This window comes from Oncorhynchus mykiss, chromosome 25, assembly GCF_013265735.2.
Source record: "Oncorhynchus mykiss isolate Arlee chromosome 25, USDA_OmykA_1.1, whole genome shotgun sequence".
In the NCBI taxonomy this organism is placed as follows: domain Eukaryota; kingdom Metazoa; phylum Chordata; class Actinopteri; order Salmoniformes; family Salmonidae; genus Oncorhynchus; species Oncorhynchus mykiss.
In genome coordinates, this window is record NC_048589.1 from 806180 (window position 1) to 832236 (window position 26057).

General features: G+C 41.2%; 1 protein-coding gene across 5 annotated transcripts in view; it reads right to left on the reverse strand.

The window, feature by feature from the left end:
- Window positions 1-26057, reverse strand: part of LOC110505212 (echinoderm microtubule-associated protein-like 1) — a 96374-nt gene that overhangs the window by 14575 nt on the left and 55742 nt on the right. For 3 of the 5 annotated variants that reach the window (XM_036962504.1, XM_036962506.1, XM_036962508.1), the window contains 16 exons: window positions 24338-24469; window positions 24059-24087; window positions 21002-21028; window positions 18567-18696; window positions 16070-16219; window positions 14593-14662; window positions 14369-14479; window positions 14129-14224; window positions 13791-13925; window positions 13358-13457; window positions 12660-12811; window positions 12140-12265; window positions 11727-11858; window positions 8679-8746; window positions 8390-8478; window positions 6906-7003 (listed from right to left, as the gene is read on the reverse strand). In XM_036962504.1, coding sequence (XP_036818399.1) covers window positions 6906-7003; window positions 8390-8478; window positions 8679-8746; window positions 11727-11858; window positions 12140-12265; window positions 12660-12811; window positions 13358-13457; window positions 13791-13925; window positions 14129-14224; window positions 14369-14479; window positions 14593-14662; window positions 16070-16219; window positions 18567-18696; window positions 21002-21028; window positions 24059-24087; window positions 24338-24469 — 1645 coding nt within the window. The remainder of the gene's footprint in view (window positions 1-6905; window positions 7004-8389; window positions 8479-8678; window positions 8747-11726; window positions 11859-12139; window positions 12266-12659; window positions 12812-13357; window positions 13458-13790; window positions 13926-14128; window positions 14225-14368; window positions 14480-14592; window positions 14663-16069; window positions 16220-18566; window positions 18697-21001; window positions 21029-24058; window positions 24088-24337; window positions 24470-26057) is intronic. The other 2 variants (XM_036962505.1, XM_036962507.1) reach the window with 2 other exon arrangements.

Consider the following 26057-nt stretch of genomic DNA (forward strand, 5'->3'; position numbering starts at 1 on the left):
CAAATGGTCCTTTGCTGTTGTTCTGGGATTGATTTGCACTTTTCGCACCAAAGTACGTTCATCTCTAGGAGACAGAACACGTCTCCTTCTTGAGCGGTATAACGGCTGCGTGGTCCCATGGTGTTTATAATAGCGTACTATTGTTTGCACAGATGAACGTGGTACCTTCAGGTGTTTGGAAATTGCTCTCAAAAATGAACCAGACTTGTGGAGGTCTACAATTTTTTTCTGAGGTCTTGGTTAATTTCTTTTGATTTCCCCACGATGTCAAGCAAAGAGGCACTGAGTTTGAATCTAGGCCTTGAACTACATCCACAGGTACACCTCCAATTGGCTCAAATGATGTCAATTAGCCGATCAGAAGCTGCTAAAGCCATGACATCATTTTCTGGAATTTTCCAAGCTGTTTAAAGGGACAGTCAACTTAGTGTATGTAAACTTCTGACCCACTGGAATTGTGATACAGTGAGTTATAAGTGTGTGTCACTTGTGTCATGCACAAAGTAGATGTCCTAACCGACTTGCCAAAACTATAGTTTGTTAACTTCTTATGGCTTGAATCCTTCTAATGGGATCTAACCAAATTCAAAACAACAGAAATCTCATAATTAAAATTCCTCAAACATAGAAGTATTTTACACCATTTTAAAGATAAACTTGTTGTTAATCCCACCACAGTGTCCGATTTCCAAAAGGCTTTACAGCGAAAGCACAACATATGATTATGTTAGGTCAGGGCCTAGTCACAAAATTACACACAGCCATTTTCCAGCAAAAGAGAGGAGTCACAAAAAGCATAAATAGAGATCAAATTAATCACTAACCTTTGATGATCTTCATCAGGTGACACTCATAGGACTTCATGTTACACAATACATGTATGTTTTGTTCGATAAAGTTCCTATTTATATACAAAAATCAGAGTTTACATTGGCGATTTATGTTTAGTAGTTCCAAAACATCCGGTGATTTTGCAGAGAGCCACAACAATTTACAGAAATACTCATAATAAACATTTATAAAAGATACAACTATCATGGATGGAATCATAGATACACTTCTCCTTAATGCAACTGCTGTGTCAAATTTCAAAAAAACATTATGGAAAAAGCAAACCATGCAATAATCTGAGTACGGCGCTCAGACAACAAATCAAGCCATACAGATATCCGCCATGTTGGAGTCAACAGAAGTCAGAAATAGCGTTATAAATATTCACTTACCTTTGATGAACTTCATCAGAATGCACACCCAGGAATCCCAGTTCCACAATACATTTTTGATTTGTTCGATAAAGTACATAATTTATGCCCAAATACATCCTTTTTGTTTGCGTGTTTAGCCTAGTAATCCAAATGCTCAATACGCGATCGCTTAGTTCAGATTAGGTTATATTACAGGTTGTTTTTAACATAAATCTTCAATAATGTTCCAACCGGAGAATTCCTTTGTCTTCAGAAATGCAATGGAACTCAAGCTAACTCTCACGTGAACATGCATGGCCAGCTCATGCCTCTCTGGCAGACCTCTGACTCAATCCCCTCTCATTCCCCCCTCCTTCACAGTAGAAGCATCAAACACGTTTCTAAAGACTGTTGACATCTCGTGGAAGCCGTAGGAAGTGCAATTTGACCCCATAGACACTGTATATTCGATAGGCGAAGAGTTGAAAAACTACAAACCTCAGATTTCCCACTTCCTGGTTCGATTTTGTCTCAGGTTTTTGCCTGCCATATGAGTTATATACTCACAGACATCATTCAAACAGTTTTAGAAACTTCAGAGTGTTTTCTATCCAAATCCAATAATAATCTATCTAATAATATGCATATATTAACAACTGGGCCAGAGCAGCAGGCAGTTTACTTTCGGGCACCTTATTTCCAAGCTACTCAATACTGCCCCCAGCCATAACACGTTTTAACAAGAAATTTGTGGAGTGGTTGAAAAACGAGTTTTAATGACTCAACCTAAGTGTATGTAAACTTCCCACTTCAACTGTATATTTTCCATGTCGTTGTTCAGCCACAACTCAGAGAAACGTAGGATATTATAGTTCTTCAGATCACATTGATAGGATAGTCTCAAACGGAGCTCTTCCAGTTTATTCTCCAGTGATTGCACTTTTGCCAATAGAATAGTGGGCTGGTATGTACCGCAGCGGGCTATGCACCCGTACTGGGGATACCGTGCGCTCCACAGCAGAACACGTTGCCTGCCTGGTCTCGCTCGCTCTCCGGTAAGCACAGGAAGTTGGCGCAGGTCTCATACCTGGCTTCGCCACACGCCCTGTGTGCCTCCACCCCAATACATTTTTTGGGGCTGCCTCTCGGGCTTCCTTGCCAGCCGTGTTCCCTCACATCGCTGGCTCCTCTCTCCGGCTGCCTCCACTCTCCTAGCTGCCTCCACCTGTTCCCATGGGAGGAGATTCCTTCCAGCCAAGATCTCCTCCCATGTGTAGCAACCCTTGCTGTTCAAAACGTCCTCCCATTTCCAGGAGTCCTGACATCGCTGCCTCTCCTGCTGCTGCTGCTGCCTGTTACCACGCCGCTTGGTCCTTGGTTGGTGGGTGGTTCTGTAACGGTTTTCTTCCGTTGAAGGAGAGGAGGACCAAAATGCAGCGTGGTTAGTGTTCAACATGTTTAATAAGGACAATAAATGTGAACACTACAAAATACAAAACAACAAATGTGAAAAAAACGAAACAGTCCTATCTGGTGCATAGACACAAAGACAGAAGACAACCACCCACAAAACCCAACACAAAACAGGCTACCTAAATATGGTTCCCAATCAGAGACAATGACTAACACCTGCCTCTGATTGAGAACCATATCAGACCAAACATTAAAATAGACAAACTAGACATACAACATAGAATGCCCACTCAGCTCATGTCCTGATCAACACTAAAACAAAGAAAACACAAAAGAACTATGGTCAGAACGTGACAGTCATGGTGTTGATATACACATGTATGGAGATTATACTGTTATATACACACATGCCACAACAAAAGTTGCATCTAAGCTAACTAAAGCTTTGGCTCAGAAGGAAAAAGCATGTCACCAATCCTGACCTCTTTATTGTGTCTGAATATACAGTGCAGGAAACTGCTAAAATAATGGAAACACTTGAGGAAATCAGGGATACAAAGTTTAATGAAAGCAGGTGCTTCCACACCGGTGTGGTTCCTGAGTTAATTAAGCAATTAACATCCCATCATGCTTAGGGTCATGTATAAAAATGCATTATTTTGGTTATTATTTTGGCTACCATGGCTATGCCCCATTTGATGACAATGCCCCCATCCACAGGTCACAAGTGATCACTGAATGGTTTGATGAACATGAAAACAACGTAAACCATATGCCATGGCCATTTCAGTCATCGAAGAGCCCCACCTGTTTTTTGCCCACCTGTTTAGTTAAAAAAAAATACAAAATAATGTGGTGCCTGTTTTGCATGTTATTTTAGCATTAATACGTGTCACATATCAGTTTACAAACAATGTAAAAAAAAATGTTTTAGCCTAGCTCAGTGCTTTCTGTGGTGTTGGGGCAGCCAGCGGAAAAAAATGTGCATAGAGGTTGGTAATGTTCTCTAGTTGCGCCGTGATTGGCTCAGTGTTCTGTCACTCATGGGGACAATACATCACCACAAAATCAACAGGGAGAGCTCAAAAATTCAAGCCCCTTGGGTGCTGCCATAGAGTTACATTAGAAGAAGGCTCAATGTCATTGGCTACAGATAAAATGACATCAAATGACGTTATATTTACAGTAGCTTTGATTGGACTAAGCTAGCAAGGTAGCAGTCATCATCATGAATCAAGTCAACAAACTACTGGCAAATTCTTTTCAATCCTTGTAATATGTAAAGAAATTATAGATAAAAGGTATTGGTGCTCATCGGCCATTGGACATAAACATTACACAACAAGTTAGAAATCGCAAATTTAACAATGAGTGGTTTGGAAGAAATCAGTGGCTAACTGCAAGCATTGCAATGCAATCACTAGCCTGCTACTCAGTGGAGTGGATGTGTGGTAAAAGTCTGGGTTTAAGGGTCTTTTTTCCAAGCTTAAACATTGAAAATTAGCCAGGCTGTCAATCCAGCATGACTTCTGCCGCTTTCAAATTAACTGGAAACTCGGAACTACTACATCTCAGACTTCAGTGAGTTCAGTGAGTTCGACCTGAAGATCACTGAGGTTATGATTTGAGTTCCCAGTTGTCTTGAAAGCACCATAAATCCAGAGAATGCCAGTCTTTGATAACAAAGTTTGATGACAAAATTTGCCACGAAGGACCACCGCTCCACCTTCCTGTCCAAGTGAGCACAACACAACAAGGTGAGTCCAAAAATGTATTGTATGCTGCAGCATAAATGACGTAATATGCCAGGGAGATATGTATACTGTAGCTAAGGAAGTAATACTATGTTTTGTAGTAAGCTGTTAGTAGCCCATGTGCCTCACCCTAATAATGTGGTCCCTTTTCCCCTCATAATTTAGCCTACTGACTTGGTGGTGCACATGTAGCCTATAGACTGTTTCAGAGAAATATCATCATCAAATATTGTAAGAGCTTTCATTGTCTGCCTATATGCCCCCTTTATTTATGCTAAGGTTCTGACTTGTTGTACAGGGATAATATTGTAAGAACGGCCCATGTTCTGAATTCTGTCGCTGTACATTTCATTGACTACGTCCGTCCTATAGCTCTCTCATTAACGTCTTAATTGAAATTACGATTGCCTTTTATCCACTCATCGTTCCCTGATGCCATAGTCTGTACATCTCAATCGTCAGTAGAAACCACATTTGTGTAAGCAAGTCAGCCATATCAGCTATGTTTTTTTAAAGTCAGTAAATGAGGCTGAATGAACTGTTTCACTGCCAGACAAGGCTCTGCTGATAGCCAGGTGTAACAGTGGTAAGGTGTAGGGACTGCTATTGGGACTCCGCTGTTGGGACAGTTTTATGAAGGCTGTTCATGGCTCACATCAACACCATCATCCCGGGAAACTCTAGACACACTCCAATTCGCATACCGCCCCAACAGATCCACAGATGACGCAATCTCAATCGCACCTGGACAAAAGGAACACCTGTGCTGTTCATTGACTACAGCTCAGTGTTCAACCATAGTACACACAAAGCTCATCACTAAGCTAAGGACCCTGGTATTAAACATCTCCCTCAACATCTGGATCCTGAACTTTCTGACGGGTTGCCCCGAAGTGGCAAAGGTAGGCCACAACCACAACCACAACACGGGGGCCCTTCAGGGGTGCATGCTTAGTCTCCTCCTGTACTCCCTGTTTAACCACAACTGCGTGTCCAAGCAAGACTCCAACACTATCATTAAGTTTGCTGACGACACAACAGTGATGATCACCGACAATGATGAGACAGCCTACAGGTAGGAGGTTAGAGACCTGGCAGTGTGTTGCCAGGACAACAACCTCTGCCTCAACGTGAGCAAGACAAAGGAGTTGATCGGAAAAGGAGGGCCGAACTCACCCCTATTCACATTGACAGGGCTGTAGTGGAGCGGGTCGAGAGTTTCAAGTTTCTTGGTGTCCACATCACCAACAAACTATCATGGTCCAAACACACCAAGAAAGTTGTGAAGAGGGCACGACAACCCCTTTTCCCCCTCAGGAGACCCCCTTAAGATTTGGCATGGGTCCCCAGATTCTCAAAAATTTCTACAGCTGCACCATCGAGAGCATCCTGATTGGTTGCATCGCCGCCTGGTATGGCAACTGCTTGGCATTCGATCGTAAGTCTTTACAGAGGGTAGTGCATACAGCCCAGTACATCACTGGGGCCAAGCTTCCTGCCATCCAGGAACTATATACTAGGCAGTGTCAGAGGAAGGCCCAAAAAATGGTCAAGGACTCCAGTCACCCAAGTATGGCACGGCAAGTGGTACCAGAGTGCCAAGTCTAGGTCCAAAAGGCTCCTTAACAGCTTCTACCCCCAATGCATAAGACTGCTGAACAATTAATCAAATGGCCACCCGGATTATTTACATTGACCCCCACTTTTATTATATATGCATAGTCACTTTACCGATACCTACATGTAAAAATTACCTTGACTAACCTGTACCCCCGCACATTGACTCGGTACCGGTACCCTCTGTATATATAGCCTCGTTATTGTTATTTTATTGTGTTACTTTTTATTACATTTTTTACTTTAGTTTATTTAGTTGATATTTTCTTCACTTTATTTCTTGAACTGCATTGTTGGTTAAGGGCTTGTAAAGTAAGTATTTCACGGTAAGGTTTTATTCGGCGCATGTGACAAGTAACACATGTTTGTTGCACCGTTAGTCCAATTCATGTATTGTTTATTGTTGTGTTGTGTTGTGTAGTGGCTTTCCTGGCATGCATCTACAATTTTTTGTGGAGTTTGCCCCACCAAGATTTACATGCTAAATCGGCACTGGGTACAATGCATCTTTTCTCAAGTGTACTAAGAAGTATGTTCTGTTGTATATTGTCCTTGTTCAAATAAACTTAATCATAATATCAACAAATAATCTTCAATCCATTACATTTTCATCTCTCATAAAAATTAAGAGAACCAATAACTACATTTACTCAATTTACTAAAATGATCTTTCTCAAAAATGTTGTATATTGTCTCATACAATAATGATCATTATTATAGAATAATAAATGTTTTGTTCCCCCAAAACATTTTTGGAGATTAACTTTTTTAATATTTTTTTTTATATTGGCAATCTCATTGCAATTCCCCCTCGACCCTGACTTTGAATACCTATTTAAACCATAATACACTATGCTGTGAATGCGCATCATTTAGCATGCCCTCCTGATGTGATGCTGAGGAGAAGAGGGGTGTACTAAAAATAAAAGGTGCTCACCGAGCACTTTCCCACTCGACCGTACTTCCTGCCGCTCTCCCCCACTGCGTAGATATAGATGTAGTTGTCGTGAGAGCCGATCGCCAGGAAATTGCCATCTAGGAATAGGGACAGGAGATGTAGGTTAGAACGGATAATGTCCCCGACATAAAACGTCCGTATCACAGTCAATCTACATTGAGTGTACAAAACATTAAGAACACCTGCTCTTTCCATGACATAGACTGACCAGGTGAATCCAGGTGAAAGATATGATCCTTTATTGAAGTCACTTGTTGAATCCACTTCAATCAGTGGAGATGAAGGGGAGGAGATGTAGGTTAAATAAGGATGTTTAAACCTTGAGACAGTTGAGACATGGATTGTGATTGTGTGCCATTCCGAGGGTGACAACATGGGCCAGCATCCCTGTGGAACGCTTCCACGCCCTGACGAATTCAAGCTGTTCTGAGGGCAAAAGGAGGTTCAACTCAATATTAGAAAAGGTGTGCCTAATGTTTTGTAGAATATTTTTTTTTTTTTACTGGATTCACCTGGTCATGGAAATAGTGTTTTATGTGTTTTACACACTCAGTTCATATGGAAGTAGTTTAGTGCCTAAAATATGTGTTAAATGTGTTAAATATGTGTAAAAAACAAAAAAATATAATTTCCTGATCTTTCAGATATAGGAGAGTGTCACGTTCTGACCTTTATTTCCTTTGTTTTGTATTTATTTAGTATGGTCAGGGCGTGAGTTGGGTGGGCAGTCTATGTTTGTTTTTCTATGTTTCGGCCTAGTATGGTTCTCAATCAGAGGCAAGTGTCATTAGTTGTCTCTGATTGAGAATCATACTTAGGTAGCCTGGGTTTCACTGTGTGTTTGTGGGTGATTGTTCCTGTCTTTGTGTTTGTTGTCACCAGATAGGCTGTTTAGGTTTTCTCACGTTTATTGTTTTGTTAGTTTATTCATGTATAGTTTTTTCTTCATTAAAGAACCATGAATAACAACCACGCTGCATTTTGGTCCGACTCTCCTTCACCTAAAGAAACCGTTACAGAGAGACACTTCAAAACAAAATTAATTTAGATTCGTTTTTTACTGCATGAATATGTTATGTGTTTCTATGGGCTAAAGTCAAATGAAATGTTTTAGCAAATAGTTTTTTCATATATATTTTGATTCCTTAAGGGGTCCTAAAATTCCAAATCAAATAGCAAAATTGTTGTTGGTATGAGCATCTTAAAACAATTCCATATGTTAGGTTAGTAAAACCCCCGCGGTGAAGAAATGGAGATGAGATTAACAGCGTCAAAAATGTCACAACACGTTTGTTTAATCTATCATCTGATAATGATCCTGACTAAATGACAGCGGTTTTAATTAGAAGATTTGCTACAGAGAGAGACGTAACCTATTATAATCCTTTTAATAAGTCATAATAAAGCCTCATGAATGCTTAGATCAAGTAATAAAGCAATATAAGAGCCTTAAGAACACTTACCCGGTGCAAAGCGTATAACAGATAGCTGTTCATTCCCATCTGTGTGCACTGTGACTAGATCCTTAGAGTCAGTATCCAGCACCAGCCACCTGTATGAGGAAAGTTATCCATCCTCTCATGATTATCCACATCACATCTCTCCTGTAGTTTCACAACACCCTTTTGAGATTCATATTGTAATGAAAAGCACTATACAAACTACATGTGTTATTATTATTACTGGCAGATCTCTATGGCTTTTGTGATTTAATTGTCCTAACAATATTCTCCTCGAGCAGTACTTTCTCACCTGCCGGTCTGCGTTCCTATAGCAACCACTGCTCCAGAGGGATGGAATCCAGCAGACTGAGCTGCGTCCTGTAAATGAAAGAAACAAAGGATGTCTAATTTCAGTACCGCATCCTTATACATTTTACCGCACCCAAATAACCAGCCTCAGTGAAGATCTATTAGAAGACAGAGAGACTGAAGCTTTTTGAGAGATTAATAAACACAAAGGCTTTAGATAGTACCCTACGCATTTCTCCACTATTATAACTAGGGCAAAAACTGAGTTTTTCTGAATCAGATCATGTGGTCAGCAAAAGCTTGTGGTAGCCTGGTCCCAGATATGTTTGTGCTGTATAGCCAACATACTTGGCATGACCGTTTATTTATTGTTATTCTTTTTTATTTAGGGGGTAGATCAGCTTTAATATTGCATATAGACTGGCTTCCATCAATGTAACTGTCTGCATCACTTCCAGTCCCCCATATATTTTTTTGCAATTACATATACAGTTGAAGTCGGAAGTTTACATACACATTAGCCGAAAACATTTAAACTCAGTTTTTCACAATTCCCAACATTTACTCATTGTAAAAATGACCTGTCTTATGTCAGTAAGGATCATCACTTTATTTTTTTTAAGAATGTGAAATGTCAGAATAATAGCAGAGAAAATTATTTCTTTTAGCTTCTATTTCTTTCATCACATTCCCAGTGGGTCAGAAGTTTACATACACTCAATTAGTATTTAGTAGCATTGCCTGTAAATTGTTTAACTTGGGTCAAACGTTTCGGGTAGCCTTCCACAAGCTTCCCACAATAAGTTGGGTGAATTTTGTCCCATTAACCCTGACAGAGCTGGTGTAACTGAGTCAGGTTTGTAGGCCTCCTTGCTCTCACACGCATTTTCAGTTCTACCGACACATTTTCTATAGGATTGAGGTCAGTGCTTTGTGATGGCCACTCCAATACCTTGACTTTGTTGTCCATAAGCCATTTTGCCACAACTTTGGAAGTATGCTTGGGGTCATTGTCCATTTGGAAGACCCATTTGTGACCAAGCTTTAACTTCCTGACCGATGTTTTGAGATGTTGCTTCAATATATCCACATCATTTTCCGTCCTCATGATGCCATCTATTTTGTGAAGTGCACCAGTCCCTTCTGCAGCAAAGCACCCGCACAAGATGATGCTGCCACCCCCGTGCGTCATGGTTGGGATGTTGTTCTTCAGCTTGCAAGCCTCCCCCTTTTACCTCCAAACACAATGATGGTCATTATGGTCAAACAGTTCTATTTTTGTTTCATCAGACCAGAGGACATTTCTCCAAAAAGTATGATTTTTGTCCCCATGTGCAGTTGCACACCATAGTCTGGCTTTTTTTTATGGTGGTTTTGGAGCAGTGGCTTCTTCCTTGCTTCCTTGCTGAGCAGTTGCTTCTTCCTTCCTTTCAGGTTATGTCGATATAGGACTCTTTTTAACTGTGGATATGTGTCACGAGTCCGACCGAGGATGTTTCTCCTTCCCGGGCGGGTGGCGCTCGGCGGTCGTCGTCACCGGCCTATTAGCTGCCACTGATTGTCTTTCCTCCCCCTCCTTGTATGTTTAGTGGTAGCACCTGTTTATGTTTAATTAGTTTGTCTTTATTAGACAGCCGGCCCGCTTGGTTGTTGTGCGGGATTATTTCAGTGTAACCTTCGGCTCTGTTGTAAGAGGTACGTGTTAGAGCCTGGTCGTGATTTTTTCCATTGTACATTTTGATTCCCTGTGTTTGGGAACGTAACTTTTGTGAGCACCCTGTGCGTTGGTGCTATTAAAAGACGCACAGCATTGAACTCTCTGTCTCCTGCATTTGACTCCACACCCACGACACCTGGAGCCTTACAATATGGATACTTTTGTACCTGTTTCCTCCAGCATCTTCACAAGATCCTTTGCTGTTGTTCTGTGATTTATTTGCATTTTTTGCACCAAAGTACGTTCATCTCTAGGAGACAGAACGCGTCTCCTTCCTGAGTGGTATGACAGCTGCGTGGTCCAGTGGTGTTTATGCTTGCATACTATTGTTTGTACAGATGAACATGGTACCTTCAGCTATTTGGAAATTGCTCCCAAGGATGAACCGGACATGTGGAGGTCCACAATTTCTTGGCTGATTTCTTTTGATTTTCCCATGATGTCAAGCAAAGAGGCTCTGAGTTTGAAGGTAGGCCTTGAAATGCATCCACAGGTACACCAGCCTATCAGAAGCTTCTATAGCCATGACATCATTTTCTGGAAATTTCCAAGCTGTTTAAAGGCACAGTCAACTCCAGGGTGTAAACTTGTAAACTCCTGACACACTGGAATTGTGATACAGTGAATTATAAGTGACATAATCTGTCTGTAAACAATTGTTGGAAAAATGACTTGTGTCATGCACAAAGTAGATGTCCTAACCGACTTGCCAAAACTATAGTTGGTTAACAAGAAATTTGTGGAGTGGTTGAAAAACAAGTTTTAATGACTCCAACCTAAGTGTATGTAAACTTCCGACTTCAACTGTATATTGCTATTAGAAAACTATATACAGTATATTCTAAAATCTTGCATATATTAATTTCCATCATTAACAATTAATATGCGTAATAATTTTGACAGTTTATGCAAAGTATTGGTACCTATAATAATGGATTTCCATTGCATTACATTTTTGTGAAACAATTATTATTTTTGCACACACTTATTGTGATTCATACTATATTCTTGCTAACATCCCTACCCCCTAGCAATAGATGTGGGACGCACGCACGCACGCACGCACGCACGCACGCACGCACGCACGCACGCACGCACACACACACACACACACAATCCCTTTCCCCCACAATTAATCATAAGCTCAGATGCTCGATGGCTGAAAGGACTTGATTTACGATTGCATATACAGTGACAGTTGTTGGCTGTACAGCACAAACATATCAGGGAATAAGCTGAGCTTGTGGCCCTTTTACTCATACATTTCATGTTAACTGAGTATAACGTGTGAGGCTCAGAGTTGTCCCCAGGGAGCACTGCCTGCCTGTCTACCTCCATAGTCTTGGTCCAGACAGGCTGGTGCGAGGAGGCGTCCCACAGGCTGACATGCTTGTCGTGGCCACAGGTGAGGAAGTGGGGTTTCCAAGGGTGCACGGCCAACCCCCACAGCTCATCGGTGTGACCCTGGAAGAGTTAGGGAGCATAGTTAGCATCGTTGGCAATCAGTTGCTAGAAAGAGTACTTGCTTAATGTAGTCCCATTCTGTACTTTCCTCTAACTGGGTCCATCTGTTTCCATTAGCATTGATACATGCACCAAACACGCTAGCCAGGAGATGCTGGACATTACTAAATAACCAGCTAATGGGCTTAAAGAATGTCTGAATGAACTGAAAACACTCTAGGTCTGCATGAACTAAAATGTCAGATAATTATACCAGCAGATAAGGGTTTGATTTTACCCACTTGTGTGATGGGGGTAAATTCGCCATATAAACTGCCTTGTAGAACATAGTTCCTGGTGGTCCCAATAAGCACACTCTCCCTTTTGCCCTCGGCAACAGTGCGGACGGGGCCAAATAACTCAGGAACCTGGGAAAGGTGGGAAAATAAATATTATTGTGGTAAGCTTCCTCCCACCGTAAAGGTGAGGGTTGTTTTCTTTATTTTATCCATGTTTGATTTTTACAGATGGCTGGGTGGGGGTTACGGAGAAGAGAAATTGTAAAAGAGAACATTGTTTTCCTTGTACAAATCATTGGTACTACTGTTTACATAAATACTTACTGTGTATATTCATCAACCAAAACCCCCATATTTCTGAGAAAGCTAGCATCATCTTTTGCCAGGGTTGCAGTATGCAGAATCAGTCTTCTTTGTAAGCACTTATACTGTAGATGCATTAATAAAAAGTGTACTATAGAAATGGCCAAAATCATGGGACTACTTTTTTGGGTGTATGTACACGAATCCGCATGTGTCTCACCTCAACCGATTGGATCTGCTGGTAGCTCCCATCCCAAGAGAGGAGTTTCCGATCTTTTCCCCCTGACACCAGTGTGCTGTTCCTCAACATACACAGTGCAAAGATGCTCCCCTCGTGTGCACCTTGAATGGCGTGGCTAATTCGATTAGTGCCTGTAAAACAGAGAGAAAGACAAAACACCATTGGAGAAGGCAGAAGATAGCTAGCTGTTTGTTCTATAACACATGTCCAGGAGCGGTTCACTCACAAGACAGGCCTTGTTGTTCTATCCTAGGCATGACCATATTCTGACCCCAGCCACCTGACAACTCTCTCATAATAAAGAGTCTTTTGATGAGCAAAAAAGGGGAAAAACAATGGGCCAGTAACTGAAAGGTTGCTAGTTTGAAGGACCAAGCCAACTAGCTGAAAAATCTGTCTATGTGCCCTTTTTTAAAATATTTTTTTTAATTCTGTCAATGTTCCCCCTTGAGCAAGGCACTTAACACCAATTGCTCCTATAAGTCTATCTGGATAAGAGTGTCTGCTAAATGACTAAAATGTAAATGTAATAAACACAACTGGACAGGGACCTGCATTCTTAGAAAAATAACCTAAAAAGGGTTCTATCCATAGGATAACCCTTTGAAGAAGCCTTTTTGGTTCCAGGTTCCACCCTTTTGAGTTTGATGGTTCATTCTATCGAATGACAGTTTTACCTTTTCCCCACACCAGTATATTTCCACTTGAGTCTCCAGTTATGGTGTCTCCATTTTCTGAAAAAGTCACACACAAGACAAACTTGGGCTTCTCTTGTTTCTGCAAGGAACATAAATATGGCTTTGTTTACTTGGGGGGCAGAGATAAAACAGAGTTGTATTGTCAGAAAACAGACAGAGACAGACGTGCAGGCTTCAATAACACTACAGAGAAACGAACTACTGAAAACCTGAAAATATGACATTCTCTAACATTGGGTAAAGAACTAAAGAGCAAAAGCAACACAGCCTGTTCAAGCTACATTGAATTTAGATAAAACATTCTGCAAAATGACATAAATTATATTGATTTTGGCAAATACATTTCCTCTAAAACTCAGATAATCAAGCAAGTGAACATGAGGCAGTATAAATGAGAAATCTCATGTCATACCTCATACAAGCCTTGCTTCTTGGTAAGGGTACCCCTCTCCAGTGTCCAGAAGTAGAGGTGTGACTTCCCACTTGTGACTATAATGTTGGTGTCAGTGGGGTGGAAGTCGGCAGCGAACACTGCCTCGTTGGAACACTGTAATGGGACAGAAAAAATTATCGTTACACTTGTCAAACGTTTATGAGGATCAATAGAGCAACTCCAAAGCCAGGTAAGCTTTCCTGAGACCTGAAGACTTGCGTTGAATCCCCGAGCTAATGCCTAGGCTTCAGTTTAGAGGGCTAACAAAGTTTTGATGCGCACAGGTTCAAACCCCTGTCGGACACATAGACACTCACCTTGACATCAGCTAGTCTTTCCTCTCTCTGCCAGTCCCACACAGAGAGCACATGGTCATTGGAGTCGTCTACTACACACAGCGTGTTGCCTCCATTCTGCACAGACCAACAGAGATGGATCAGCCCTGTCCTCAGTTATTTAGCAAAGCTTTTCTGACCAGTAAAGGCAAACTCAAAATCTGGTTCACATATGAGATATGATATGTATTCAGTTTTTTTTTGCCAAGGTCCATTGCTTACCGACTTGGAGAAGGCAAGACAAACCAGGGCGCGGTCAAAGAAACCTGTCCCCAGAATGTGGAGGGTGTTGAGGCTCACAGAGTCCCAAACCCGCACATGAGGAGCCAACTGCTGTCAGTACACACACACACATACACACACGTACACACACACATTATTTCTTATTATTAAATAAGTGAACTGTTCATAGGTTTAAAGTTATTTGAGGGTGAGAGGTCACTTACTTTGCCTTCAGAAGAGGTGCCTGCCACCTGTCCCGTTGCTATGGTGATTTTATCAGGATGGACAGCCAGACTATAGAACACAAACAGAGGAATAGAGAGACGGCAAACACTTTGAACATCTGAAGGTCGATTTGAACAATGATGAAAAACCACAGAGACCTCAAAGCATATCAAAGAGAAGTGTTTTGTGTAGTCTGAAACTACGAGTTGCTAATATATCAAATCAAATCAAATGTATTTATATAGCCCTTCGTACATCAGCTGATATCTCAAAGTGCTGTACAGAGACCCAGCCTAAAACCCCAAACAGCAAGCAATGCAGGTGTTGAAGCACGTATCATATATATCATGGATGTTGTTCTAGTCTGTCAGACTGAAGCTTATGGGATTCAGTTACAGTAGCCTAAGTCATGTGTGATTGATTCTTACTAATGTTGACAAGACTATCAGCTTCCGATAGAAGGGCACAACAGAAGGGCACTATGCCTTACAGAGATAAGTGAAAGTCAAGATTATCTGTACAACAGTGAAAAGGAAGCTAACATTTTTCTATGCCCAGTCTTGACTCAACTCTAATTATTCATAATGAACATGACCCCAGGGCGACCCCTCGAGTTTCAGCTTATTATATTATGGACCACCCTTTTCTGTCTGAGATAATTACCTGGCCAACGCTATCACTGAGGACAAAGCAGCTGCAGACCAGCCACCTGTTTACCCTAGCCTGCCTTATGGTGAAGGGGTTATTCCATGGGACTGTACGAGAATACTGATTAAAGCAGTGGTGTCTCAGTAGCTCTGTCTGTACTGAAATAGGGAGGATTTTATATCAAAGGTAGTGTGACACAGTTGTGCAACAAGGTGAGTTGCAAAGCCCTTCCAACTTTGGATGCCAGAAACATACTGTAGATAAAAAAAAAATGTAATTGCTTAATAAATTACTCGACTGTACTGTTGGTCTGAGAATACATGGATGATGGTGAAAATGATTTATACTGTAACTAGGTGAAATAGGGGAGTGTTTGATGAGTACTGTCACGACTTCCGCCAAAGTCGGTCCCTCTCCTTGTTCGGGCGACGTTCGGCAGTCGACGTCACCAGCTTTTCCATTTTTCATTTTCCATTTGTTCTTCCTTTGTCTTATCACACCTGGCTTCACTTAATCAATTACTTGTTTATTATTTAACCCCCTGTTCTACATGTTTTATTTGTGAGTGATTGTTTGTTGTATTGAGGTCCGTATTGTGTGGCCGTGTATATTACGTGTTATGTTTGAATTCTTGAGTAAAGTATTTTATTACTCATATCTGCTGTCCTGTGCCTGACTCATCTCACCAGCTACACACAGATGCCTTTACAAGTACAGTGTCCATATTAGGACAGCATCACACGTACAGCTCAGGTCAAAATTATTTCACAGACAAAGGTTGTACAGTACAGGAGAAATAAACTGTTGTCACATTCTGTTTCTTCTCACCACTTGATGTCATCAGTGTGCCCGGTGTAGTGTCTCTGGAGCTGCTCGTCCACGTTGTACAGCACCACAACAGATGCAATGAAGTAGACCGTCTCTCCCGTGGGTAGCAGGTACAGGTTAGAGCGACAGTCCCGTCCCCTGTACCCATAACTGGGCATCTTGGTCAAGATCCACATAACTTCTATAGGAAATCAACTTTAGCCTACATATTAACTTCTTAAGGTATGGGGGCAGCATTTTCACTTTTGGATAAATAGCGTGCCCAATTTCAACTTCCTGCTACTCATACCAAGAATATAAGATATGCATATTATTAATAGAAAATACTGAAGTTTCTAAAACTGTTTGAATCATGTCACTGAGTATAACAGAACTTATGTAGCAGGCAAAACCCCGAGGACTAACCATTCAGAATTTTTTTCTCTGTCTGTTCAGTGAGGTCTCATTGGGAAACTGTATTTCTTACGCACTTGTTTGCAGTTCCTACCGCTTCCACTGGATGTCACCAGTCTTTGGAATTTGGTTGAGGTTAGTCCTTTGTGCAATGATTAAGTACGGCCATCTAGGAACTGGGTAACACTGTTGAGAGTTGCGCAAGACTTGAAAAGTAGCGTTGGTTTGTTGTCTTCCTGTATTGAACACAGATAGACCCGTCTTCAATTTGAACGATTATTAACGTTTAAAAATACCTAAAGTTGTATTACAAAAGTAGTTTGAAATGTTTTGGCAAAGTTTACAGGTAACTTTTGAAATATTTTGTAGTGACGTTGCTGTTTTTTTCTGGATCAAACGCGCCAAATAAATTTACATTTTGGATATATATGGACGGAATGAATCGAACAAAAGGACCAATTGTGATGTTTATGGGATTAATTGGAGTGCCAATAAAATAAGCTCGTCCAAGGTAAGGCATGATTTATACAGACATCATTCAAACAGTTTTAGAAACTTCAGTGTTTTCTATCCAATACTACTAATAATATGCATATATTAGCATCTGGGACAAAGTAGGAGGCAGTTCACTCTGGGCACGCTATTCATCCAAAAGTGAAAATGCTGCCCCCTATCCCAAAAAGGTTAACAGAAAGTCGGTGTTGAGAGGCTTGCACTGGAGTAAAATGATCACATTTTTGGATTCTAGTCAAGATTCTAGCAGCCGTATTTTGCACTAACTTAAATTTATTTAGTGCTTTTTTCAGGTAGCCAGTAGTCTAACCTAGAAGTGACAAAAGCATTGATTAGCTTTTCTGGATAATTTTTGGACAAAAAGTTTCAAAGATGGAAGAAAGCTGCCCTTGAAATATACTTGATATGTTCATCAAAAGAGAGATCAGGGTCCAGAGTAACGCCAAGGTCCTTCACAGTTTTATTTGAGACGACTGCACAACTAGGAGGTGTGCATCACTTTGTGCCAGGCGTTTTTTCGCTATACTCGACTATAGTGGGTTGAGTCACTTACGTGCGGTGTAGAAGATCACCGTGGGCTATCAGCCTTGTCTCAGAGTAATACGTTGGTGATCTGATGATATCCCTCTAGTGGGGTGGGGGCTGTGCTTTGGCAAAGTGGGTGGGGTTATATCCTGCTTGATTGGCACTGTCTGTGGGTATCGTCGGATGGGGCCACAGTGTCTCCTCTCCAGAATCTATGCTGGCTATGAAACCCTGACCTGTTTACTGGATGTGCTACCTTGTCGTGCTGCTGCTCCAGTTTAAACTTTTCTGCCTGCGGCTATGGAACCCTGGCCTGTTCATTAGATGTGCTACCTTGTCCCGGACTTGCTGTTTTGGACCCTCTCTCTCTCTCTCTCTCTCTCCCCCTCTCTATCTCTCTCTCCCTCTTTTCCGCACCCGCTGAAACTTGTTGCACCCTCTACAACCACTGTGATTATTATTTTACCCTGCTGGTCATCTATGAACGTTTGAACATCTTGACGAAAGATTTGGTCTTAATGGCCATGTACTCTTATAATCTCCACCCAGCACAGCCAGAAGAGATTTGGCCACCCATAGCCTGGCCAACCATAGCCTGGTTTCTCGCTAGGTTTCTTCCTAGGTTCCTGCCTTTCTAGAGAGTTTTTCCTAGCCACCGTGCTTCTACATCGGCATTGCTTGCTGTTTAGGGTTTTAGGCTGGGTTTCTGTATAAGCACCTGGGGACATCTGCTTATGGAAGAAGGGCTTTATAAATACATTTGATTGATTCAATTTTATTGATTAGGGAAAAATATTTATTGGAACATCCAGATGTGACTTTCACACCTGTGCAATAGAATGCATTAAGAATATCACTTTGGCAAATGTGTAACCTCACAATACATAGGGGGATACATCTTGCGAGTCACAATACATCTCTGTCCTGAAAGCATGGACTTTCAAGCCTATTGTTATAAACATAACTCAAATGTTGTAATGCCACGTAACAAACAGTTTCTTATCTATTGAAATATACACCTAACTGTCTGAAAAGTACTGAACCTACAACAGTGAAAAAAGGATACACCCAGTCCAGTTTGAGCTTTATGTTTGGCAGGTCCGATTTGGCTTCCAGGCAGTAGGTCTCCACAAGGTCTTTGGGCATGTACATGGTGATGGGTCGTCCCTTCAAATACATTTTCACATACCCTTCCTCTAAAAAAAGCAACAGACATTTTCAGTGGACAATTTTTCATGACTCATTGGTAACAAGGAAGGAGTGTTTGTGATGGTGAGAACAGTGTATGAGAGGAGTGAAAATGAAAGTGTGGTTCCGAGACTAATGCTTGAGAGGAAGATGCAAAGAGAAAGAAAGTATCAACAGTTATGGTTATGAGATGTTGATGTACAACACATTTTTTGGAGTGAATTCATTTAGTAAGGAAAAGTATAGATTAGCAAACACAGAGATGGGTGGGCTTTTGATTCCCTTTTATTAGTAATTTCAAATACATTCAGACAATAACAATGAATTGTGCAAAATGAAAAGCAGGCAGTTTGCATTGTTATGTAGCATCATAGCATTTGTTTAATGTACAGTACAACACACAAGTAGACAAGAGAAAACAACGCAAGCAAAAACATAGGCTTATGGTGCCACAGCAGGGGAATGAAAAACAAAATCTGAACAAACCAACCAGAGGACACACAAATAAGAGTCAAATCCTTGTCAATGTGTGACCAAAAACAACAAGAAAGATGGAAAAACACACAACAAAAAAAACTGAAATATGACAGTCATGAGAGGAATGTTTTTTGAAGTCCATTTTTACATCCACAGTTACCACAGAACCTCTTTCAACCTAATTCCAAACGCTGGTATAGGCCTAGCTTAGTAACAGATTTGGAAGTACTGGCTGGGGGACTTGATGGGGCTCCTGTAGCTTGGCTTGTCTAAGGGGGAGTAGGGGGTGTAGGACGACTGGCTGACTGACTTTCTCAGGGGGAGCGCAAACATCGGGGTCTTCCTGACTCCATTGGACCTGACAGACTTGTCAGATGCGCTCTTGGAGTCAGGCGCAGTGGGGGGAGCGGAGAAGAGGCCAGACACGGCTGCTGCGGTGGATTTGGGAGCCTCAGCAGTTCCGGTCCTTTTTGATGGATGGGCCAGATATATCTGCACGGTTACTAGGTAGGTGAGGTGGTAGAATTGGAGAGGGGCCAGAAGGAATGGGTAGGAGGGGTTGGTAGAATATATCCAAGTTAGATGTGATCGACAACTGGCTGCTATGCTACAATGGACGACCACAAAACACGGGACTGGTACAAGACAAGTTTCAGTATCTACTGGGTAACAACCGCAGGTGGGCTAAATTACTGGGGCTCTCACTCGTTAAGTCAAGTTTGAGACTTTTACAAAAAGAGTGCATCAGTAGCTCAACATCTAACTATTGTCTATGATAAATGTACATAAGGAAGTGACTCTTTTGGTATACTTTTGCTGGCTTCAAGGTGAATTACATGAATTATTTAAATATGTTCACTTCACTTGACCCAGCATTTACCATGGACCTGCCATTTCTTTTCATTTTTTTTAATTTCTTTTTCCACTGTGAAAGATGACAGCCTGGCTAAAGGACCATGAGTTTCACAACACTCTGCTTCCAAACATGTCTCTTTCTCAATTCATCTTTCTTTAGCCAAGCTTATGGAAATGACCCGCAAGCTGTGCATCAAAAACCCATACTGAAAGCCATGCAAGAGATGGCTAAAGATTTCAAAAGCTATAAATTAAAGACATTGCATCGGCTGGTAATGCAAACAGCCCTTTTGAAGATACATAATGCAAGCACAAAAAAATTGTCTCGTTGTGCTCTGAAAAGGGTCTCTTAGAAGATCAGTGTGCACTGCAGGAAATATTTGGTGGCGTTTCTATGGTGACAAGGACAAAAGAGCGCTGCATGGCTGTGAGCAAACACATCTAGAAAGTGGCAATTCCACAATACGTTTGACAGCTAGTGTAACAGCAGCACTGCAATCAACCACACACAGTTCAAACTCTCAGTGTGTTAGAGAGTGTTTATTAGTCCACTGTTGGCTGACATATTGGGAAGGGCTACTATCACACTCACTGTCAACCCAACCCTACCCCTACCATGGGGCAGCTCTCTGTGAATTGGGCCTATGAATCACTAAGGCAAAAGTATTCTGAGTCAGTAGCCTTTGTTATACATTATCGCATGAGAAAAGAACAATAGCTGGTAGTCTAACTCTAATAGCAGCAGATATGTGCAATGCAATATCTGGCCGACTATGCCACATTGTGGCATGGTGAGATTTTAGCTACCAGACAATATCCTTGGGCACAATTCCCATGATGGTGGGATAATCTGTCGGCAAAAACCCCTCCATGCCACATATGGCTAATTTATGTGTATTTTAACGCTTTCTTCTAAGGCTTTAGGAGAACACAATGTCCAGAGAGCTGCTAAGGTAAGGGGGCTTGAGGACCAAGGCCTACCTTTGCAGTGTGTCACTCGTCGCATCCCTTGTGATTTCACAGAGAAGGGGACAGAAGGACCAGGTGAGGTTTTGCATTGGTTCCTGACCTGGACTTACTCATCATTGTAATTTTTTTTCCGTTTTATGCCAGCACCGTGTCTCAGTCTCTTCTTGGCAGCACTTAGGCTATTGTACTTAAGGTCTTTTCTGTATCTATCTATTTATGTATCGATCTAGCTATCTATCTGATCTACCAGTCTGAACAGGAGCAGCTAATGATTTCCCATAGGCTAAGCATGTACTGTTTGTGTCCCTTGTTTGTTTCTTTAAGGATTATTGGAAGATTAGTTTATGATGGGCTATAGTGAGATTCTAAAAAACAGTAAACTATTTCACATATTATTTGTGAGTACTCTTTAGGTATCATCTCAATAGCTGTTATGTCTAATCAGTTATTTACATTGACTGAATGACTTCTCTTTAGGGTTGAACGTTCATGACACTACCCTGGGACTATGCTGGTTTGATCAGGTTATTATAGGACAATAATTAATTTAAATCTTCAACAAGACTACATTAATCGTGGTTCCAGTACATTTTCTCTGCTTATCAGCATTCAAGCCAAAGTAACCCCGAGCCAAAGTAAGGTTCAGAGGGGTGATGATCTATCATGGAGAATTAAACCAGGTAAATCAGCCTAATGGGTTACAGCAGTCTAATTTGCCCAGCGATCAATACCATTCTGGAGACGCTTCTTTCTCATCACAATTCATTTTATCTCATGGTGTTTATTGTTACTACTGCAGTATACAAACTCATACAGTAAAATAAATAAATAGCACATGTGCATGACTCCTGTTATGGAAAGGAAAAAGGAAATCATAGATGACAATGGAGGTTGAAATACTTCATAAGAACTTATGGGAGGATGGAAGTGGTTATGGAGGGATGATTATTGTTTGAAGGATGAACATTTTCAATATGTTACAAGACAAATGTCACCACTATACATCACAGCACATCACTGAACATCCTTGAGTGGTACTCCGTGAGCTGGGAATTGACCAAGTGGGCAAAAGTGGTTTAAATGATTTCATTACCACATCATTATAACCAAAAAGTATGTGGTAATGACATCATTGCAACCAGTTTTGCCTGCTGGGACACAGGCCCTGGCTTTAGCCTGGCTTTAACCTGTAACATACAGTGCCTTGCGAAAGTATTCGGCCCCCTTGAACTTTGCGACCTTTTGCCACATTTCAGGCTTCAAACATAAAGATATAAAACTGTATTTTTTTGTGAAGAATCAACAACAAGTGGGACAGAATCATGAAGTGGAACGACATTTATTGGATATTTCAAACTTTTTTAACAAATCAAAAACAGAAAAATTGGGCGTGCAAAATTATTCAGCCCCTTTACTTTCAGTGCAGCAAACTCTCTCCAGAAGTTCAGTGAGGATCTCTGAATGATCCAATGTTGACCTAAATGACTAATGATGATAAATACAATCCACCTGTGTGTAATCAAGTCTCCGTATAAATGCACCTGCACTGTGATAGTCTCAGAGGTCCGTTAAAAGCGCAGAGAGCATCATGAAAAACAAGGAACACACCAGGCAGGTCCGAGATACTGTTGTGAAGAAGTTTAAAGCCGGATTTGGATACAAAAATATTTCCCAAGCTTTAAACATCCCAAGGAGCACTGTGCAAGCGATAATATTGAAATGGAAGGAGTATCAGACCACTGCAAATCTACCAAGACCTGGCCGTCCCTCTAAACTTTCAGCTCATACAAGGAGAAGACTGATCAGAGATGCAGCCAAGAGGCCCATGATCACTCTGGATGAACTGCAGAGATCTACAGCTGAGGTGGTAGACTCTGTCCATAGGACAACAATCAGTCGTATATTGCACAAATCTGGCCTTTATGGAGAGTGGCAAGAAGAAAGCCATTTCTTAAAGATATCCATAAAAAGTGTCGTTTAAAGTTTGCCACAAGCCACCTGGGAGACACACCAAACATGTGGAAGAAGGTGCTCTGGTCAGATGAAACCAAAATGGAACTTTTTGGCAACAATGCAAGACATTATGTTTGGCGTAAAAGCAACACATGTCATCACCCTGAACACACCATCCCCACTGTCAAACATGGTGGTGGCAGCATCATGGTTTGGGCCTGCTTTTCTTCAGCAGGGACAGGGAAGATGGTTAAAATTGATGGGAAGATGGATGGAGCCAAATACAGGACCATTCTGGAAGAAAACCTGATGGAGTCTGCAAAAGACCTGAGACTGGGACGGAGATTTGTCTTCCAACAAGACAATGATCCAAAACATAAAGCAAAATCTACAATGGAATGGTTCAAAAATAAACATATCCAGGTGTTAGAATGGCCAAGTCAAAGTCCAGACCTGAATCCAATCGAGAATCTGTGGAAAGAACTGAAAACTGCTGTTCACAAATGCTCTCCATCCAACCTCACTGAGCTCGAGCTGTTTTGCAAGGAGGAATGGGAAAGAATTTCAGTCTCTCGATGTGCAAAACTGATAGAGACATACCCCAAGTGACTTACAGCTGTAATCGCAGCAAAAGGTGGCGCTACAAAGTATTAACTTAAGGGGGCTGAATAATTTTGCACGCCCAATTTTTCAGTTTTTGATTTGTTAAAAAAGTTTGAAATATCCAATAAATGTCGTTCCACTTCATGATTGTGTCCCACTTGTTGTTGATTCTTCACAAAAAAATACAGTTTTATATCTTTATGTTTGAAGCCTGAAATGTTGCAAAAGGTCGCAAAGTTCAAGGGGGCCGAATACTTTCGCAAGGCACTGTACCTTGTATTTATTTTGCACGTCTGACAAACAATGTTGACAAAGTGTATGAATCCAACCATTTAACCGAACAATGGCTCAAATGGTCAGTTGATAACATCTATCATATGTCTGTAGATCATGCAAAACAAAAGCAAGGACATTTTCAAGGGTTATGTGACGGTATGTCTCTCAAAAGCTTTAAATCTCTAATTTACAGTGAGCCACTGAGTGCATGGCATCACTGATGTAGTTGACTCTTACCTGCATTGAAAACGGGCTCCTTAAATTTGCTGCGGAGTGAGTAAAAAAAAAAAAACTGTCAACACTGAACCAGGCATTGCACCAGATAGGTTTAATCAAGTGCAGATAAAGTGTTTGAAAGAAAACAAACACTACTTAATCCCAGGGTCATGTGCAGTAGGGTGAATCATTATGGAACTGACTATAACCTGTAGGTTTCCAATAAGAACGGCTTGTTTTTGTTTTCTGTTTTAAAACATTTTGCTACAGTGTGGCCTATTGTTATTAGGCTGGCTGTACCTTTCGCTGGCTCTCTTGCCGCTGGAGTTGCTCCCGGTAGAGCCGGTGCGGGTGCGGTTGCTCTTGGAGTCGCCGCTGTCTTTACGAGTCAGTGTGCCCATCGTTTCGTTGGAGTTGGTTCTCCTCACAGTGCTGGAGGAATAGATGGTAAAATGGATGATAAATCTACCTAATGGTGCATTTTGAATAAATAAAGGTGCTTAAAAGAAATTGTCTAAGGAATTCTGATTATTTACTTGTAATCTCATAAAATAAGTACCCAAGATTTATCTCTCTGAGGGAGAGATAGTAAAATGGATGATGCAATTACCTAATGGTGAAAGAAAGAAGCATAGCCTTAACTGTCCGGGGAATAGTGTTAAACTAGGCTGTTATTTAGCTGTATCCCTTCAGAGATTCTTCAGTTGCAAATCCTTATAATGAATATAATCTATCACCGGAACTATCAAAGACGTCAAACTTGATTTTGAGTGTAAGGGTAACGTCAAGCAAAGATCATACCAGCAACCTATCAATAACACTATCTACTACAAGTCCTCATATGACACTGTAAGTACAGAATATCATAGTACACCAAAGAAGGCCCTATACTAGGAAACCAGATTACTGATCCATGACAGAGAGAGAATTTTCCATCTCTCTCCACTGTGACTCATTCATGGCCACATTTATGATGGTATTAGAGATGGTTGAAACATGTTAAAAAGCGGGCCATTAAAAATGCCTTCACAAAAGAACGGCCCAATCAGCAGTTCATTGGCTGGAATGTGTACCGGGTCTAATCCAGCCTGCTAGACCAAAGTCCATTCAATCCTCCCGTTTGTGGCTGATGTTATCCCCCTGAAACAGGGTTTGGGATGTGTATCTTTGTGTGTGTGTGTGTGTGTGTGTGTGTGTGTGTGTGTGTGTGCGTGTGCGTGTGTGTGTGTGCATGTGTGTGTTTGTGAGGGGACCTTTGTTAGTTGATGTATGCCAGGCAGCAGGCATACCTAGATCAGGAATGGAGTTAATTAGGCCATGGGGGATTTATTGAAACCTTTGGTCTCTTTGCCAACTTTGGTTGGCATGGGAGCAGCACCTTTTGTAGTTGATCTGATTCCCACCACACACACACACAGAGAAAGAGAGAGAGAAAAGAAAGAGAGAGATATTCATTCATTTCATTTAAGTTTCAAGTTCCACTTCTTCCAAGCTCTAAACCCAACAATGCATTAGTCAATATTTAACCAGGATAGTCCACTCCGTAACTTCAACAATTGCCACTGTTTTCCAGGGAGAGAGATATTTTTGTGATGAATGTTGTTATTCATTGTTCATAGAAATGATCTGTTAATTCAATGATTCATGGATCTATGAGGGATGGGTAACATTGAGGTAACATTATGAGCTTTGAGGATGGTGATGGTGTCACAGTTTGGCCACCCTCTCACCAGTAAGGAGAAGTGATGTAGATAAGTCTGGTGGGTATGCCAGACAGACTGGAGAGACTGGACAGACAGGGGGCATGCATGGCCGAGAAGGGAAACAGGGAAACAGGGAAGTGGAAAAGGAGACAGTGAATGGTGGTAAGACAAAAAAGACTGGTGATTTACAGTATCACACTTTGTGATTTTTTAAAAGAGAATTGATGTGTAGATACAGTAGTTGACTATAACATTTGCATCCATTTGAATCAAGTTCAGTATTGTGGCTAGTGGATACACACTGACAATACCAGTTT